The 21956-nt window shown below is 34.5% G+C and overlaps 1 protein-coding gene across 1 annotated transcript in view; it reads right to left on the bottom strand.

The window, feature by feature from the left end:
* The window catches only part of LOC138710457 (UDP-glycosyltransferase UGT5-like), a 34506-nt gene that overhangs the window by 1945 nt on the left and 10605 nt on the right, over positions 1-21956 (bottom strand). Inside the window, exons 2-4 of the mRNA XM_069841355.1 lie at positions 17890-18115; positions 13657-14243; positions 4346-4568 (exon numbers count right to left, since the gene is read on the bottom strand). Coding sequence (XP_069697456.1) covers positions 4346-4568; positions 13657-14243; positions 17890-18115 — 1036 coding nt within the window. The remainder of the gene's footprint in view (positions 1-4345; positions 4569-13656; positions 14244-17889; positions 18116-21956) is intronic.

The following is a 21956-nucleotide window of genomic DNA, read 5'->3' as shown; positions in this document are numbered from 1 at the left end:
TGGGTTTTATTTCCGCTTGAGTTGATTGCCTAGCTGATTTGTTGAGGTTTTGTCCAACTGTAATGCGAATGTCAGATAATTCCATAGCGAATCCTCCAACTCATCTCGCCATACAATTGTATCGTCGCTAAATAATTAAGTAAGTTAAGTAGCCAGCTAAAATATTAGCCATCTGACAAGCAAACATTCTGATGAGGGTAGATAAAAAAAATATATATTTTTTTCTTCCACCATGTTAATAATGTCAAAAGAAGTGTTTATACAAATTTTGACCACTCTATCGCAATTACAAGGGCCGCAAAGATAAGTTTGTCAGAGGCCGTTAAGAGAAAGAAGAGACAGTTTCATTGGAAAAATTTATTGGAACAGACAAAGCAATTGTTGAGCTATTTTTCAACATATTCCCCACCGGAATTGAGACATTTGTCATATCATGGAATCGACAGATACGTGCAGACAGCTGTCAAACGTTGGTTCCGATCCCAAGCAGCTGACTTCCCGACACAAAGATACAAAAATTGACTTCATGGTATGACAAATGTCTCAATTTCAGTTGATATGTTGACAAATAGCGCACCGTCTCTGTTTCAATAAATATTTCCATGCAATTCTGCTTTTTTTTTTTTCTGTAAACGGCCCCAGGGAAAATTCCTTTCTGGACGGCCTCGTAATTGCGGTCGAATGGCCAAAATTTGTACAAACACTTCTTTTGACATTATTAGCCTAACATGGTGGAAGAAAAAAAAAACTTTTTTTTCAGCTCCCATCAGAATGTTTGCTTGTGAGTACTTGAGAAGTGCAAAGATGTCATGATCATGATCCGAAAATAATTGATGAAAAGGAACTAATTATTTCCTGAATTGATGTAATTAATTTCATTTCTATTCAATATTTAACATCAGAAAGAATTTATCAAACACAGGGTTGGGCAAAATGAATAGCCTAATTTGAGTCATTGTAGACCTCGGGTTTATAGGCTCGTTTAGCGTAGGCTGAAACATACATTCTTTAATGTGCCTAGTTTTAGACAATATCATCGCTCGAGACTTTCTCGTATTGCATACATTTAGGAATTTTTACATAAAATTGTTGCAACCTATCCTATTCGAGCCTAAAAATCTGAGGTCTAGTCATTACTATGACAACACTGTGTAAGCTTGTGCGGAATAACTATGTGGGCTGGAGTGAGGAAGGACTGCCATTAGTAATTATGGACATTTGGTTTGCAGAACGCCGTGCTTTCGCTGTTTAAAAATTAATGATTCTTCAATAACAGTGCAAAGAATCTTTCATCGCGATTTCGGGCTGGAACATCACAAGGAAGTTCCTGATCACCGAACGATCGTAAGTTTGGGTGGGACAATTCCGTACACTGCATCTTGCCTTAAGGGTGCACTCCACTAAAAATGACAACTTTTTTCCGAATCATTTTTCAACTAAATTTTGAGAGTATCTTTACTATGTAAAGAACTAACAAAATCCAAATTTTGAACTCTCAAATGTTTTTGCCTTTTGATTTCTTATTTTTGTTCTATTTTTTTTTGATAAATATTTTCAAACATAACTTTTTAGTAGAAGATCTCAATTTTTAAGCTTCCTTTTTCTGGTTACATTCACAGGACAAAGAAAAACATTTCTATGCATTTATTTTACGAAATATCTCATTCATTCGCTTTCAAAACATGTTTTGAACTTTTGAAAATATTATTTTTCTAAAGTTAATGAAAAAAATGAACTAGTAGCATTTTTTACAAAATAAATGCATAGCAAAATGCAGCTACCTCATAAATAGTTGCAGTAAAAATTTAATCCAGATTGACTAATATTTGGCATGAAAAAGTTGATGTTGAATCAAGAAAAATAAAATGGATTTGAAAGTAAATGAATATTTATGTAACACATAACTATTAAGATTCTCCTCCGCTACATTCATATAGTAACTTCAGGTAGCCAACTTTAGAACAAAAAGTTACTAGATTTGTAATCAGAAATTTGTCAACAAGAATTCTTTAACGAAAAGATAATTTTCACAGATTTTCTTCCTGAATTAAAGAACATGTTTTACATATTTGTAATCACAGTAAAACTAAATCTATTTGGGGTATGAAAATATACATTCTAAAGAAGTGAAATAGTCAATAAAATATGTTGGAAAATTTTCATGATTTTCAGTGGAGTCTCTCCTTAAAGGACAGGGAGTCCAAGGACATAGCGGACCCATGCACGAGTGGAGGAAACCCACCAAGCACCAGTGGCGTAGCGTCAATGTAAGCTAAAAAGCTTAGCTTCCCCAGTTAATAATAATTTCATAATAAACCTGCAGTTTATGGAGAAAATTATTTATTAATTTGAATAGAATTTATATTTACGCGTTAAATATTGTGATGCGGCAGCGCAGGATGATTTGTGATGCAGCAGTAAACAAGAAGCCTGCACACACCAGCTTCCAAGCAGACTGGTTTCTTTTGTGTAATCCACCCCGCAGATTTTCCATCCCTTTCTAACTAAACTACCCTAGTCGCAAGGCTCGCAAGAAGCCAAGAAGCTAGCTTTAACATTTAAAATAAGTAGTTTCCGAGTTATCCCTTTTCGTGAGTTGTGTTCAGTTGAAGTGTTAGTGTGCATTGTGGCTGATATAATAAATAATGAGCGAAATAACAGATCCTGACACTAATTTACTTGAATTTTTTTAGGACAATTGTATTATCAAGACTGACTTACGAACAAAAGTGTGATTTAAAAAACAAATGACCGACTCCCTTGCTGTCAATGAAGGACACAACCAAAAGACAGACGCATACTTACGTAATGATACTAATACTGTATCTATTGACCGTTAATATTGTGATTTCTCTAAGTATGACAGGGAGTGAGCTAATGTTATACGTTTACGTGTCTATTTGTTAAGAGATATGTGTAAACCGTGAAATCATATTTTACTATGTACCATTTGAGGTCATGCCTTATTGGTTTTACTTACGAGGTTCCAACCAATCTTCGACTGCTGACTTGACATTGACTAAAATTTATTTTAAGACTGTATTTTTGTAATACGTTTTCTCATATTGCATGAAAGACAACTTGAGTTAGCTTCCCCTGCTCAAAATTTCATGCTACGCCACTGCCAAGCACTCATCAGAAGTTCCCGGCGTTACGCTGTCAGGCATGCCTCGGCGCTAGGAATGTCCTTCCAGAGCTCTCAAACCGCAACCTGGGACAACAGCTCATACGGCCGCCAGTTCATTGCTCCCTATAGCCTGCTTTTTGCGGTCGATTGATTTCTAGGTTTGGAAATATTAATTTTATTGGTCAGCACGACACCGGATTTGACCACCCGTGACTTCTTGTTGTAGAATAGCTGAAGAATCGAGTGTTCGTTACATGACCTCCAACACTAGTTGACCTTAAGGACCGGAAACGAGAAGCTGTGGAAGAAATCCAACTTTATTTTTATGTCGTCTTGTGATATTTCGAGGTCGACATTCTTAATTAAGTTTTGTACCTATAGAGTGAATGTGATTAAATGGTATAAAAGCTGTGAAACCATGTTGCTCCGCAAAGGAAGAATTTAGGAAATGGTTTGTTTCTATAATATTCTCGAAATAGATTTTGAATTTGTTTTTTCCTACCTTTTTGATGCGTGTTATTGATTTACTTGGGTATTTTTCAGAAAAGAAGTTTCCCTAGTTTGAAAGAATGTATATTATTCAAGTAATCTTCCTTTGTCACCATCATTACTAGAAATTATAGTAAGGAAATTAAACTGTAGGATCATCCTCATATCCTTCATGGAGGAATCGCCACTGTTCTTAAGTGTCAATGTATGTGTATCTGTCAAGCGAGGTAACCAAGATCAAATGTAAAGTGTAATGAAGGATATACTGCAGTTACGTGAGGTAGACAGGACTGTAACTGATAACTTAAGAAACGAAATTGTTTCCAATGCACGAATATATGAGCAAATATTTGTGAACATGATGTCAGTGTGTATTTTTTCAAGAGAGTTGGGGAAAAGTAATCATTCTTGTATTAGGATATATAATTATGTGCAAAATGTGAATTCTCACTTAACTAAAACTGTCTATTTATTAATGCTGTTATCATATTAGAAACTATTTAAAAATATAGAACTAGCTTATCGTAAGGATTGCTAATAGAAAATGTATGTTCTTCGCAACTCATGGCACTCCGCATCATAACTTTGAAATGGAATGTGTTAGAATTTTTACATAGCAACATGACGATTGAATGAACATTTATTTCATTAGCTACAGTAGATAACAGATTTACACTATACCAAATTATTAGGCCTACAAATTATAATCATTTCTGTAATATGACTTACCAAGAATATCGGATTGCGGAAGCCATTTTCCCAACTTTACATTCTTGGGTTGACCTGGCAATGTATCTTCCTCAAACTTCCAAAGTACTCTCTGCTTCAGCTTAGAGAACACATGTAGAAAGTTCCGCTTCATGGGCTCAGACATATGAGAACTCTGAAGGTTAGAGCCCATGCTGAAGTAAATAGCTCCTTCCGTGGCCTCGTCCAAGAACTTTTGCAGATCCTGATAATATTAGTAACCACATAAATATCAATTATTTAGGAAAGATACTATTATTTTCTCTCAGATTATAGTATCTATAGCAGGCCTGCACAAACAGCGCTCAACGAACGCGCGCGTTCCTTCGGAGCGGGAGAGCGGTGCTTACCGCTCGCCGAAACGGAGAGGAAGTTACGTCAGTATGACATAGACTTGATATGGGTAGAGGAGAGGGAAACGACCACTCAGCTATCTAGTGGAGTGCAGTGTGTATGCCTATTCTCAGTAACTATTTCATGTTGCTTATCTACTGCTACAGTACAATATGGAGGAATCTAAAAGACAGAACGTAACATTTAACATTTAACGATTTACAGCTCGAACTTATTGATCTCAAATGTGGCCTAAGGACTAAAGATCGTTTGAATAATACTACTAGCCTGGTTGAGTTTTACTAGACTAAACATTAGTAATAATATCCATGACTACACAAGCTGGCTGTGAAAATGATTGCTATGTTTGGCTCAGCATTTATATTTGTGAGCAACAGTTTTCTACAGGGACATCATTTTATTTTTACTAACATTTTTAATATTAACCTGTCTATACCTTTAGAGAACCGAAAACACCGCTTGCTCCCACCTCCAAGACTGGAGTTCGATGATACTGGCGTAAAACACAAATCACTCTACTAGGTATAGGAAGGAAGAAAAGTAGTTCATCCATTTACGTAAACTAGGAAATATCGCGATTTTGAGTTTGATAATTTTCATTAGGTTTTTCTTTAATCAAAGTACAGTACTGTATTAAGAATAAGTGTTTTTACTCACGAAGTGAGTTATCCATGCGAACGTATTCATTATGCAGTGTATATTATACTGTCTACAGCACATTAGCATACAATATAGAGAAAGAAGTTAAATTGAAAAATAATCATAATATGAATATTTAAACACAATTTTGAAAATGGTGCCCGTTCATTTCGATACAGGCTTCAGTTCTTTTGTGCATATTACCGTACTATAGACTATTGCATCTAATTCCAATTGCCAGTTTCGTCCTTCTTACTAGTAACTCATGTGGAAATAATTCTGTACCTACTCTACGTACTGCAAATTCAATCTTCACTTCTGCCCGACCCGAAAATATAAAATTTCTCAGACATGCTATCTACTGTCCGTCCAAGTGGTTATGCCGCAGGATTGTAGAAAGGGAGGAAATCACGTGACAGTTAATTACTTAACGAGGCCCTTTTATTTAAGTTAAATTAAACAGCTGTATAATATTACGTAAACTTCCAATTCCTAAGAGAAATTAATGTTTTCAGAAAAGAGCTAAGACAGCCCAGCTTTTACAGAGGGGCGAGCAGAAGCAGGTGGGGGAAATCGGGATGCGACGTAGGCAAACGGACAGTACCTGTGCGAAAATATGATTCAATATTGAAAGCTCTTTCGTCACTGGAAAACGCGAACATATTTCTGGAACGTACTATACTCAGTAACTCAGTACTGCTTACTATCTGCGGTCTTGGTTCTGTGTGGAGTTGGATCTTCCTTAGTAGAAGGGGTGGGAGTGAAGTACATTCAAAAACTCAGGTACAATAAAAATTGAAGTAAAAATAAAATGATGTCCCTGTATAATCAACTTTAATAAAGGCAGACATCGAACATCTGTAACTGATATTTCATTATGATCAGTAAGCTACTGTTTTCCTTTCAGCTGCCAACAGCATAAAACCTCGTTTTGATGTACTGATAAATAAAAATATAACAAAATGATATTGTACATTTAAGTAGCTATAGAATTTCTATTACTTCTGTAAAATAAATATTTCTTTATTAATTAATAATAGTGCAAGATAGTTTTGTAAACACTGAACGGGAATTCATTTCATGAACACCTTGTGTACATTTTGCACGAGATCACCCCTTCTTCCAGGCCACCCTTATACAGAGCGCAGCTAATACCTGCATTCCGCTCATGAGCTGTGAGCCGGCTCGGAGAGCGCAAACCTTGTGCAGGCCTGATCTATGGTATAGTATCTTCCTAACGTTTTCCATATTAACTATTTGTACTAATTGAGTTGCTTTTACTATAGTCCAATGTATTTTACTTTCTTTTTTTCTATTATGGTATTACTTTCATGTTGTTTAGTGTCCATTTTATTGTGCTATTATTATTTTTTTGTAATATGTTAGTATTCTGTTCTTCAATTTTTGTTAAATTTTCACTGCTTGTATACTTTGTGACCTGGTAGAGTGTAAGAGAAGGCCCTATGGCCTTAAGTCTGCTAGTATAAATAAAGAATTATTATTATTATTATTATTATTATTATTATTATTATTATTAGGTCTATTATTATTAGGCCTATTACATTATTATTATTATTATTATTATTATTATATTATTATTATTATTATTATTATTATTATTATTATTATTATTATTATTATCTCATTAGGTAATTAAATCAAATTTTACATAAAAAAATCTTGGAAATACTTCCTCATTTTCTATTTTACATAGTAAACTCTTATTTTACATGTAATTGTGTCAAACGAATTGTGTGCGATCATATAACATATCTGCGTAGTTGACAACTCTACCATCATTTTAACACATTGCGTCAAAATTATTATCTCAGATAAAATGAAGGATACATATGAAAACCACTTTTCTTTCTTGAATAACAGACGTTTATATTATCATATTATATAACATTTAATGCAGTTTCCAAAAAATGTAAAAATGAATCTAGGATGTGATTAAAAAGTGTTCGTCGAAGTCTGCACACTGGCATAATATTGTATGAATTAATTCAGTAATTTTATATAAAACGTTTTTTGCAAATCAGAAAGTTATAAACTAAAGAGTGCAACTTAGTATTACATCCCTTTACACTGTGTTTAATAATAATAATAATAATAATAATAATAATAATAATAATAATAATAATAATAATAAGAAATTTATAGTTATGTAACCTACAGACCCAGAAACAAAATTTGGGCCGTTCCAGTTGTAACATACTGAGCATGCGCAGTATGATATAACTGGAACTTGGAAAATTCAGATGGCCCAAATTTCGTTTCTGAGTCTGTACCGATTCGTTTTACAGCAAAACATAGTAAGTTTTGTTCCCACGTATATAAGGAACCACATAAGTGAATATCAGTTAATGTAAATTGTGGCGCAAGTGTCTTTTTATATAAAGCGATACAATATTTTATTAAAATGTTCATAAAACACAAACCATTTATCATAGAGGGACGAAATTTTGTACATATGTTATTATTAGACAGTGGATGCGGGATGACTTATCGTTGAATGTAGGTCCACATTTACTATATGTTACATTTTTTTCATTCAGACCATTGGCTCAACAGGTTTTAAACGTAAACAGACGATGTCAACATGCTACTGTATCTTCGTACAGTCAGAAGGAAAAGAAAAATAACGTACTGCAGTACATACCTTGCAAGTTCAGTCCTCGTCATCATTGATGCAATTACCAGCGTTGCATTAAACGACGATATATTCTCGTAAGTTGTCGAAGCTGAATCGTCTTCGCCTATCGCTTAAACAGTTTTTGTATGGAGAGAATTTCTGAAGAAAACCTATAAAATGGGGATCACTCAGTTTCTTTAGAGGAATATTTGTACTGAGCATCGTGTTGCACGAGTCGTTAGACCCACACAACTAAATAATGATGATGATGATGATGATGATGATGATGGTTCCTCAGATTTCATTTCAACGCATTTCCTGTGCGATGTAATGTTGCAATGTTTCTCTATAGCCTGAGTTGTTCTGGTTTTTACTTAAATTTTACGTACATTAGACACGATATTGTCTTCGTTAATATGTAAAATGTCACTCTCATACTTTTTAATTGCATTTCGTATCTCTGAGCGAATTTAACGTTTTGCCATTGTGAATGGATCAGCACAATACTATTAATAATAATAATAATAATAACAACAATAATAATAATAATAATAATAATAATAATAATAATAATAATAATAAGGCCATACGGCCTTCCCTAACACTCAACCAGGAGTAAAATTGCGTTACAAAAAACACTACAAATTTACAAAGTACACTACAATTTTACACACAAAACTGAATAAAATAATAATAATGTAATGTAAACAACAAGTAAGTAGAAATCAGACATAATATACAGGGAGTGTCACGAGGTTTCCCCCAGGTTTATGGAGGTGATTCCTGGTGTTATTTGGAACAAAAAATGTAAACACAGTAATGGGGGTGACATTCATAATTAAGGAGTTACGGCAATTTGAAAAAAAAAAAAAAACAGAAAAAATTTTATTTGAGGATATCACTGACAAAATGGAAATCATAGTTAGAATACAAACAAATGTTTCATTTTGTACCAGTCTCTTGCATGTAGAGTGGATTTAAAGCAAATGTTCAAAATTTCCTCCCTGCATTTGAAAGCAAAGATTCGCACGGGTGTGCACCGCGCGTGTAGCATTTCGTAAATTCACATGCAAACAGCGGCTGCAGTATCAACAACGTGCTTGTTGTTATGGGAACGTACCACTCGCTTCGCTTATCTACTGCTTACTGTTTGATCGTTACAGTCCTCCCCCCACACATCGTTAGTCCTGCGCTACATACACCATGACGTGTTTCGAAAATCTGTTGTGACTCCTTAATTATGGATGTCACCCCATTACTGTATTTACATTTTTTGTTCCAAATAACACCAGAAATCACCTCCATAAACCGGGGGAAAACCTCGTGATACACCCTGTATAACATTTAATGCAGTTTCCAAAAACTGTAAAAATGAATATAGGATGTGATTAAAAGTTTTCGTCAAAGTCTCCACACTGGCATAATATTGTTTGAATTAATTCAGTATTTTTATCTAAATCGTTTTTTGCAAATCAAAAAGTTATAAACTAAAGAGTATAACTTAGTACAGGGACATCATTTTATTTTTACTAACATTTTTAATATTAACCTGGCTATACCTTTGGATCAACGCCATTTGCTACCTCCTTCCACGACTGGAGTTCGATGATACTGGCGTAAAATACAAACAAATCTCTTTACTAGGTATAGGAGGGAAGAAAAGTAGTTCATCCATTTACGTAAAGTAGGAAATATCGCGATTTTGAGTGTGATAATTTTCATTAGGTTTTGTTTAATCAAAATACTATATGTTACATTTTTTTCATTCAGACCATTGGCTCAACAGGCTTATTAACAATAAGTGTTTTTACTCACGAACTGAGTTATCCATGCGAACTATTCATTATGCAGTGTATATTATACTATCTACAGCACATTAGCGTACGATATAGAGAATTAAGTTAAAATGAAAAATAATCATAATATGGATATTTAAACACATTTCTCAAAATGTTCATTTCGATACAGGCTTCAGTTCTTTTGTCCCTATTAAAGCACTATAGACTATTGCATCTAATTCCAATTACCAGTTTCGTCCTTCATACTTAGTAATTCATGTTGAAGTAATTCTGTACCTACTCTATAAAAGAGTATCTTACGTACTGTAAATTCAATCTTCACTTCTGCCCGACCCGCACAGATAAAATTACTCAGACATGCTATCTACTGTCCGTCCAAGTGGTTATGACGCAGGATCGTAGAAAGGGGGGAGGATCACGTGATAGTTAATTACTTAACGAGGGCCTTTTATTTAAATTATTTTGAACAGTTGTATAATATTACGTAGACGTCCAATTAATTCCTAACAGAAATTAATGTTTTCAGAAAAGAGCTCAGAAAGCCCAGCCACTAGTTTTTACAGTGGAGCGAGCGATTAAATATTGGAAATTTTCGTCACTGGAAAACGCGAACATATTTCTGGAACGTACTATAATCACTAACTCAGTACTGCGGCCTTGGTTCTGTATGGACGACAGTTGGGTTGGAACTTTGTTAGTAGAAGGGGTGGGAGTGAAGTACATTAAAAAACTCAGGTACAATAAAAGTTGAAGTAAAAATAAAATGATGTCCCTGTATTACATCTCTTTATACTGTGTATAATAATAATAATAATAATAATAATAATAATAATAATAATAATAATAATAATAATAATAATAAAGTGAAGCAGTAAGTATGCCTAACTAGAAAATTTAATTAAAAAAAATAATAATAAATTTATAGTTATGTAGCCTACCTACAGACCCAGACACAAAATCTGAGCCACCTGAATTTTTCTAGTTCCAATTATAACATACTGAGCATGCGCAGTATAATATAACTGGAACTTGGAAAATTCAGGTGGCCCAAATTTTGTTTCTGAGTCTGTACCGATTCATTTTACAGCAAACCATAGTAAGTTTTGTTACCATTTATATAAGGAACCACATAAGTGAATATCAGTTAAAAATAATTTAAATTGTGGTGCAAGGGTCTTTTTATATAAAGCGATACAGTATTTTATTAAAATGCTCATAAAACACAAACCATTTATCATAGAGGGGTGAAATTTCGTACATATGTTGTTATTAATCAGATATATCAATGATAAATATTTGGTGAATCTATCTTTATAAACATGGGCGTTAGTAATTTCAGTATAGTGTCCCCTTAAAAGACAGAGTATATAAACCAGTTTCGCGAACATTAGATGAACTGTAAAATACCATAGAAGAAGAAATAGCCAATATTTCGCAAGCAGAGTTAAACCACAGTCTAGTATATACAGTCACGAAGCTCAATACGTAGTAAATACGCATCCATAGATAGTTGCTAACCACTAGGATCTCTACTATCGCCTCATTCAGGGGCGGCTCTACAGTAAGAACTGCAGAGCTGCAGAACCTGGACCTGAAAAAAATTAAGAATGTAAAACGTGCTTTTATGTACCGTAATCTAGTTCGTTGTTTCATTTATTTTTCCAATTCATTCTCCTTCGATTCGAGATTTTACTGTCTGTAGGGGCCTTGAACTGCTCGAGAATTTTAGCCGTAGTGTACTTTTCGGATCTGTGATTGGCAGTTCCTGAAGCTGAACGTAGGGTAGTCGGCAGCAGAAAACTGGTTTTCTTTACCTCCCATAAGACTGCAGCAACCGAAGCAGCTCTCTCCGAATATACAAAAGAACAGCCAACACCCTCATCTCTTTATGACCTGCATTAGAACACATAGGCTTCTGGACTGCTGTATATCATTACAGTTCCAGTGTGTTATAATACTGTGTGCTGTGATGTGATTAGTCAGTGTGTCCAAGGAAATATTTTATATTAAAAATGAATGAAATGAAAACCTAATCGACCAACCCTTTTCGAAATTAAAAGAGAAATGACACGTTAACTTAAGAAATTAGGACGTCCTACACAAAATTTAAATACTGAAATTTCTGGAAAAAGTCGACGAAATCATGTAGCCTACTAGTCATTTTAATACCGAAATGTGTGATGGAAACGATTGGTTTTTTGCTGCGCTCATGAAAACGCTTTCTCCCCCCAACCGTGTATTCTGTTTAGAGGAGAAAATATATGGACAAGCGCCGGAGTGAAGGATTTAGTTAATTTGACTTTAAAAACTAGAAAAGCATGTGGGGCACATCTCCACTACGTGACTAATGTACCAGGTGGAAGAGGTGTAGCGCACGGATGGTTGGAGTACAATTTTGGGTGCACAGTCAACTTCGAGAAGGGGCTGTAATTACACGCGTTATCCGATTTAGGTGCAATAAACAGCATGCGTTTGCTAAATACACTATTTTTCATGCAGAACTGCCAACCTTTGTAACCGCGGGCCGCTACTGGCCTCATTACAGATAATGCGAAATAGTACCGGCCCAGTCTATTGTTTCTAGCACCCTGACAACTCAAGCTTCGTGACTGTATATACTATACTGCGGTTGAACCGTGTGAATGAAAATTTGTTACGACGCTACATTTGTCTTGAATAGGGCTGCCAACTTTTTTTGAATAAAATACGGGAGACTAAGGAATCGACAAAATTTCATATAAAGTAGACAAATTATTTAGTTCAGTTAGGTACTAAAAAAAAAACAACTTTATTCTACACTTCGGCAGCTAAGCTTAAATTAGGAGTATTTTGAGACAGAATTTGTCTCGCGTAAATTGAAGTCGACTGCATTTTTCAACTCTGATTTGTCGTGCTCATGTTTCGAAAACCTGTCCAATTATTGTTCATGAGATGAAACATCCTATTTGTATGAGCATTACTAACTACTTGGTAAGCTTAGAACAGAACTAGACAGTTTTTCCAAATTTATAACATCAACTCTGTGATTTTGAACGGGTCAGCACTAAAATCCATTCTTGGCAAGCATTCTTGCATATTTTAATGTATCTCTTGAACAACAAAACTCATCATATAAACAATTATCATTAACGACAAAATCAAATGTTTAGAATAAAAAAATTTATATTAGGTTATCTATACTATTAATAAATCTGTAACCGAAATTTTTCTGATAATTTTCGATTTTTCAAGAATAATTGGTGTTAACATGTATAATTAACTTTACTATCCTGAGACCAAAAATCGAGTTTTTTAAATTTTTGTTTGCATGTCTGTCTGTCTGTCTGTCTGGATATTTGTTACCTTTTCACGCGATAATGGCTAACCGATTTATATGAAAATTGGAATATAAATTAAGTTCGTTCTAACTTAGATTTTAGGCTGTATGACATTCAAGATAATTTATTTAAAAGGGAGGTTATAAAGGGACCTGAATTAAATAAATCGAAATATCTCCCTTATTATTTCATGAAAAATGTTACTTTAAAAATGATTTCCGATATGTTTTACCCCATGCAAAATTTTGATAGGACTGATATTTAGCGAGATACACGAGTTTCAAAATAACAATAATTACGTGAAACGAGATAACGCATTATAAATACAATGACTTTATTACAATATTTTTTGAAAATTACAGTGCCGCCACTGATGGACCTTCCACACGCAAAGAATATCAACAACTCTAAGCAGAAGTCGATCATCCCCAATAGAAGTGGAGTGAGGCTGGCGTCATATTTACCCTACTTACGGGTTCTGCAGGCCTGAACTAGACGGAGTGTCATAAATTATTCACGCACACCAAATAACTGTAATGATTCTCATACCTGAGGCAGTTTGTTAGGTGGCTTGACGTGCAGGCCTCCCACTTGAACCATGCTGGGCAGCAGTGGCCTCGGTGCACTGAGGCTGAAGTGATTGTTAAGCAGGATGAGACTCGTGCTTCTCTCCAGGTCTGATAAATGTGGTAACGTTTGTAATGCCTTGAAATGTTTCTTCATAACGGCGTCTTGCTTAGGTAAGTAGTAATAAGCTCTCCCCATTCTCCAGTACGTTCCAACTACTGTGTTCACAAGACGCTCCCAGAAAGTCATCTTGTCTCCGTATCCAAGAAAGATGTCAGGAACGAAGGAATACACGTTAGGATTGCCCACCCAGTCACCCATCCAGTGGGTTCCTCCAGAGAGACAGAGTTGCACGATAGAGGCGTTAAATTTATGGGCATATCCAAGGAAAGCTTCATTGAAGAAGGCTTCCATTATAACTAGATCGAAATGATGATCTTCTGAATTAATCAATTTCACTGCTCCTTCAGATTGTAATGCAGTGTCGGTCATGGACACACCCATTTGAAACAACATGTTAGCAATTGCGAAAGGCGACATTTCTCCCAAATCGAACATATTCCCTGGTACTGTAACATACAAGAAGACTTAAGAGTATATGTACGTGAACGACCACAAAATATTATCAGAAAATGCAGGCTGTAAATTTCTAAAATTTTATAAGAAAATGAACTCTCAATTGGACAAAAATCGAATTTGAAAAAAACTGTGTATACGATTTTTACTAAACTTTCATTTTATTATATTACTCCGAAAGAATTAAAGTTTAATGATTCTGTAATACAAAAAGTTGCATCAGTTAAATTTTTAGGTTTGATTGTTGATGAACATTTAACATGGGATAAGCATATTTTGGCTGTCTGTGAGAAAATTGCTCCAATGTCTGGTATTTTGAAAAGGCTTAAAAGATCTTTGCCTATATCTTGTCTCTTGAATGTATATTATGCTTTTATCCATTCTCACTTAATGTATATGTCATTTATTTGGGGACATAATAAGAAAACTGCTTTGAGATCTTTACAAATTATTCAAAATAGAGCTTTAAGAAATTTATTGGGTTTTCATTATTTGACTCCAGTTAAATATCTGTATCAATTTTCTTTCGTTCTACCAGTTGAATCAATTATCAAATTAGGTGCTGCTATTTTCATGTACAAAGTTATTAATAATTTAATACATAGTAATATTACATTTCAGTTTAATAAAGATATACATACTTATTTAACAAGACAAAAAGACAATATATATTTTTCTCAGCATAGCTCCGTAACTTATGGAACGAAAGGACTTACCCATTTTTAACAACAACTTCCTTTAGAACATAGAGTTTTACCAAATTGCCGATATTTTAAGAATTGTTTAAAAATACGTTTTTGGGAAGATTATTTATTTTAATTATCAGTTGATTTATTTATTTCATGGTTTCAAACTTTTTCTTCTTTCTGCCCAAAACTTTATATTATCGTACTATTTGTTCTTATTTTGCTTTCTTTCTTTCATAAATTATTGTGTTATTGTTTGTTTTCACAAACTGAAGTTTCATGACTTTTCAATTACATTGCATAACATATGTGTGTGTTCTTGTATAGCCCCTGGATATGAGTTATACTCGTTGGGCCATACTCAATAAATAAAAAAAAAAATGACAAGGTACTACAACAAGACTTACTAGAGCTTAAATATCTGATAGAAGTATAGAAAAATGTTACTAATAATACTTTTCAAACCAGTTTTATCAGAGTAGTGAAAAAAAAAAAAAACAAATAAATCCTGCAGTTACATCATTTGGTAACTAGAACATTGTTATGGTCCCTTTGACATCTTTAATATTTCTCCTGCATGTAATAAACACTTATTTCTGAAAAGTAGACTAATCTCAGACATGTATAGTTATTTATTTTGATACAATTAATTTTCTATTTGTCCCATATAAAATATATTAAAATTTACATAATGTTTTGTGCCCTAATGTTTCTATTTTCAAATAAATGGGCATTATTGTAGTCTAAATTTTGTATAAATGCATGTTAAATCAGTGTACAAAATTTCAGAATTCTATCTCTAATGGTTGTGGAGTTATGAAATAATATGTGTGAAAATTTTCAAATTTTCGAAAATTTAATTTAAAGTAAAAGGTGAATTCTAAAACAATATTATTAGTACCCTTTTTATACTTTCTTTCAGATATTTAAGTTCTAATAAGCCTTGTTGTGGTACCTTGTAATTTTTGTCCAATTGTGAGTTCATTTCCTTATAAAATTTTAGAAATTTACGGCCTTCATTTTCTGATAATACTTGTCATCTTTCACGTACATGTAGCCTTAAAAAAACATAACACAACAATGCAGCTCATATCCTTATCTAAAACGATTAATATATTCTAAAATATTTAATCTGCAGATTGTACCCATAATATACATCCAGGTAATAGTTCAAATTACGGCAAGAGATTAAACAATGATAATAATAATAATAATAATAATAATAATAATAATAATAATAATTCGTGAAACTGTAAAGAGATGAAACAACTCTGAGTAGAGCTGCTGACTTCGTTCTGTTCCTTACTCCCCCAGGTTTGAGCGGAAGAGATGTTATATCTCAGAAAGACCATGCACAATAAGATTTACGCTACAAGAGATGATCTTGCTAAAAACAGAAAACAGTGACTCTAGAGAACTAAACCTCAAAAAAAGTTCCCGATTTGGAACTGTTCGATCATGCTGAGATGAAAGGGACATCTGGCGCTCCTGATTGTATGATGTCTTATTATTCTAGCGTTAGGTTTTGGTACAGTGGAGCATCCATTCGTAGCAAGTTTATGGGACAAATGCGAAGTGAAAAGAAAAGTAACAACAAACCTGCCACAACTGCCATCCCTAGAGGTATTCGGCAGGCACATCTTCATGCTCACACTGAGGATGTTAATGTTACTAAGCAAACTCAATGTAAAAATGCATTAAGGAAAGAACTAACGGAAAGGGGCAAATAATGACGAAACAAAAAGAAACCGTATCATATAGCAGTAAATACCAAAATAGAGAAATATTATGGTAATACGTGGTGTGCAATTTGAAAATGGGTCACAGTCCTGCCATCTATCCGCAATATGCGGAACCCGAATCATAATATGCAAAGTGATGTGGATAGGCATTAGACACACACACACACACTTTTTAAAGGAGGATGTAATAAATATTCACGATTTTGGATCAATTAAACATTTGGCAAAACAGAGACGACACTTTTTGAAACACACCGGTATGTACTATATAAAATATGCGTATGTATGTATGTATGTATGTATGTATGTATGTATGTATGTATGTATGTATGTATGTATGTATGTATGTATGTATGTATGTATGTATGTATGTATGTATGTATGTATGCATGCAGCCTACCTGCTACGTATATATGTATATTGGTATGCATTTATGAACAGTATTTATGCATGCATGCGATTTTATATATACATAAAATGTGAAGTATATATTAAGTAGACAGTGGATGCGGGATGACTTATCGTTGAATGTAGGTGCACATTTACTATATGTTACATTTTTTTAGTCAGACCATTGCCTCAACAGGTTTTAAACGTAAACAGACGACGTCAACATACTACTGTATCTCCGTACAGTCAGAAGGAAAAGAAAAATAACGTACTGTAGTACTGTAGCACATACCTTGCAAGTTCAGTTCTCGTCATCATTGACGCAATTACCAGCGTTGCAGTAAACGACGATATATTCTCGTAAGTTGTCGAAGCTGAATCGTCTTCGCCTATCACGTAAACAGCTTTTGTATGGAGAGAATTTCTGAAGAAAAACTCTAAAATGGGGATCACTCAATTTCTTTAGAGGAATATTTGTACTGAGCATCATGTTGCACGTGTCGTTTAGACCCGCACAACTAAATGATGATGATGATGATGATGATGATGATGATGTAGATGGTTCCTCAGATTTCATTTCAACGCATTTCCTGTGCGATGTACTGTTGCAATGTCTCTCTTTCGCCTGAGTTGTTCTGGTTGCAATGTGGACCGGGGTTCCTTCGTTTTGTACGCTGCTGTACTCGCCAGATACACAAAAGACGGACGACGCGGCACGTGCCATATATTCCGATACGAAACAACTTCACTTTTCCTTAAGTCATCCCGCATCCACTGTCTAGTTTTAAGAATTCTAGTAATCGCTCTCAACAAATACTTACTGCTGTGGGCTTTGTATTCCATTTTTCCTAAATATATATCCGTTAGATTTGGGATGGGCTGACTCTCTGGAAAGAAACTCATCACGGTTACTTGGTGGCCTCTACGAGCAAGTTCCTTCATCAAGGCGGAGTTGACAATCATATGGCTCTTTCCAGGGAACGGAAACAGTCCAAGAATTTGGGCGCCATGTGCAATGTAGAACGATGCTACTAATATCACTGCCACCTAATGTGCAGAAAGTTAAAGACTTGTACAAGAAGATTTTATTACTTAATTAATAGTGCTAAAACCAACATACTTCGCTGCAGGGTGGCCCAAGGCTACAGAATAAAGTGGTCTTTACTTTGAATGTTAGATTAATTTCTTGTCACAGTACACTCCAATTAAAATTTTGCTCCAAAACAGACATTACTTACGAGACAGCAGCCTACCTGTATCTACTGATAAATGAGAGCCAAGTTGGTTGACGAGAATAGATTTTGAATAATTTCGAGGGAAAATTGTTCCGGGGCCGGGCATAGATTTTGTTAACATAAATTAATTATTTTCTTACTGCGTAATTACTAAAAAAATCTATCTTCTTAATTTCTACAATAAACAGTATGCCCTTTATTAATCAGTTCATCTTTTAGTACTTTGATTTTCATTTATTTGTAAATTTAATATTAATTGTAATTATAATTTAAATGTATTCTTAATATTATAGTTGTAATCCTCTGGTAGAGTGGAAGAGAAGGCCTGATGGCCTTATATCTACCAGGTTAAATAAATAAATAAATAAATAAATAAATAAATAAATAAATAAATAAATAAATAAATAAATAAATAAATAAACAAATAAATAGATAAATAAATAAATAAATAAATGGAATAATTATTATATAGATGATTATTTCTACTTTCCGAATTTCTTTACGTCCAAAGTTGTCAGGTGAAGAACAGGAAAGAAGCAGGTAGATAGTCCCTTATTGATAGGTTGGATTGCTGTTCACATGTGAGTGGAACACTCAAGCATTGTCGGTCAGCTTAATGACATCCAAGCCCTGGCCCCCAGATTATGTATTTCTCGAGTAGAAAACAATATATTGGTAACGAAATATTTTGAGACATGCAGAGATGTAACGGTATTGTCTACTTCTTCAATGAGAACAGTCGTTTATGAGGAAAAAAATAAATAATTAGAATTTTTTGATAAAAGGAATTCTGTACATACCGGTTCTCATCACTTCCGAAAGTCTTTTGTAACTCTTTACTTGAGAACCCACTGATAATTTCCATCTCTATTTGTTAGCCAAGTTTCTTTAAAAAAAGAATGGAAAAGTTAGGCATTCAAATTCTTATCCTGTAGGACAGACTTTCCAACACATCTTTAATGAGCTCTTTGTTTCTGGTTGTGACTAGTGTTGCCAGGACTAGACGACACATTTACATTTTAGGTAAAATTCCAGTCAGTTTTATATTGACAATGAAATTCAAGTTTTCACAAAATTAGATTGCTTAAGAGTTTTAGTGTTGATTCATCAGAATTACTAAGTCCGTATATGCTGAAATGTCTTTTTTCAAAGACATCGATAAGAAGGTGTGTATTTCCACCAAATAAATTATAAACAGGAGAAAGCCTTCAATTTATTCGTAGATTTCAAGGAAGCATATAATAGAGATCAACGGCTATCGTCCGTCATAGCACTATTCAACGATTATTTAGTGGCCGTTGGGGCGCATTCGAATTGCATACGAGATCAGTGCAGGTCAGAAAAGTAAACACTGAATTGCATTCGGTGATTTCTGAACACACAATCGATTTGCATGCGCGCGATCAGGTTTTGTGGCTGGCCACTGTATGTCATTCATCGGTCTGTTTAGGTGAAGTGCAGACGTGTTCATTTTCATCGTATGTCAATCATTTTTCATGTTTGTCACCCTCGAGTGCGGCACTTTAGTGCTAGTTAAAAGAAATATACAGGGACATCACTTTATTTTACTAACATTTCTAATATTAATCTGGCTATACCTTTGGATTAACAGTTGAGAACCGGAAACACCGTTTCCTACCCCTTTCACGACTGGAGTTCGATGATACCGGCGTAAAATAAAAACAAATCACTTTGCTAGGAATAGGAGGGAAGAAACGTAGTTCATCCATTTGCGTAAACTAGGAAATATCGCGATTTTGAGTTTGATAATTTTCATTAGGTTTTTGTTTAATCAAAATACAGTACAGTATTAACAATGAGTGTTTTTACTCACGAACTGAGCTATCCATTCGGACATATTCATCATGCAGTGTATATTTTACTGTCTGCAGCACATTAGCGTTCAATATAGAGAATGAAGTTAAATTGAAAAAAATCATAATATGGATATATAAACACATTTTTGAAAATGGTGGCCGTTCATTTCGATACAGGCTTCACTTCTTTTGTGCATATTATCGCACTATAAACTATTGTACCTAATTCTAATTACCAGTTTCGTCTTTCGTACTAGTAACTCATGTTGAAATAATTCTGTACCTACTCTTTTATCGAATACCTTACTTACTGTAAATTCAATCTTCACTTCTGCCCGATCCCAAATGATAAAATTACTCAGACATGCTATTTACTGCCAGTCCAAGTGGTTTTGTCGCTGGGTCATAGACAGGAGGGAAATCACGTAATAGTTAATTACTTAACGAAGCCCTTTTATTTAAGTTATTTTTAACAGTTGTATAATATTACGTAGACGTCCAATTCCTAAAAGAAATTAATGTTTTCAGAAAAGAGCTAAGACAGCCCAGCCACTAGCCTTTACAGAGGAACGAGCAGAAGTGGGTGGGGGAAACAGGGATGCGACGTAGGCAAACGGACAACAGTACCTGTGCGAAAATATGATTCAAAATTGAAAGCTCTTTCCTCGTTGGAAAACGCGAACATATTTCTGGAACGTAGTAGTAGTAGTTCCCACCGACCCGAACGACTATAGACCAATCAGTATCCTGCCAGCCATATCAAAAGCACTGGAAAGAATCGTACACAGACAAATTACTAACTACATGAACGAACACAAACTATTCGACAAGTATCAGTCAGGTTTCAGAGCTGGACACAACACAAGCACTGCTCTACTTAAAGTGACAGAAGACATTCGTGAAGCAATCGACTCTAATAAAGTAACAATACTAACACTTCTTGACCTTAGCAAAGCTTTCAACTCTGTAAATTTCGACCTGCTCACCCATAAATTGAGAAATCTGCATTTGTCAGAGACTGCTGTGAGTTGGTTCGAATCCTACTTACGGGAAAGACAACAATGTGTTGTATCCGGGAATCGAAGCTCTTCCTGGTTTAACATAACATCAGGTATACCACAGGGTTCGGTACTCGGACCATTGTTGTTCACGATATATGTCAGTGATATTACATCTCATGTAAGGCATTGTAACTATCACTTGTATGCTGACGACCTTCAATGCTACATCTCTTCCCGCTTAGATCGAATAAATGACGCTATAGATAAATTGAACAAAGACATTGACTCGATTGTGACATGGACAAAGAAATTCCATCTTAATATCAATCCTGGAAAGACACAAGCAATCATATTAGGACACAAACGGCAAACCGACGCTGTAAAGCACCTCGACATTTCCCCCGTTAAAGTAAGTACAGTGCATATCCCTTTCAGTTCTTCGGTAAAAAATCTTGTCATTCACATGGATAATAATCTCAACTGGGACATGCAAATCACAGAAACCTGCAGAAAAGTATATTCTATTATTCATGTGCTAAAAAGGATAAATGTTCATCTTCCCTCTTGCTTAAAAAAGTCCCTTGTGCAGACCCTTGTATTTCCCCATTTTGACTATGCTGACATTTTACTGACTGACCTTTCCAGCGACAACAAAATGAAACTTCAACGTGCTCATAATTTGTGTGTACGTTTTGTAAGCAATGTTCGTAAATATGATCATATTACCCCATCCCTGGAAGCAATAGGTTGGCTTAAACTAGATAAGAAAAGAAATTTACATTCACTTATCTTTCTCTTCGAAATCTTGAACTCTTCTATTCCTTCGTACCTGTCG

Source organism: Periplaneta americana, chromosome 12 (assembly GCF_040183065.1).
Source record: "Periplaneta americana isolate PAMFEO1 chromosome 12, P.americana_PAMFEO1_priV1, whole genome shotgun sequence".
NCBI lineage: Eukaryota > Metazoa > Arthropoda > Insecta > Blattodea > Blattidae > Periplaneta > Periplaneta americana.
Note: the sequence above shows the minus strand (reverse complement) of the source record. Positions and strands in the feature narration are given on the sequence as shown.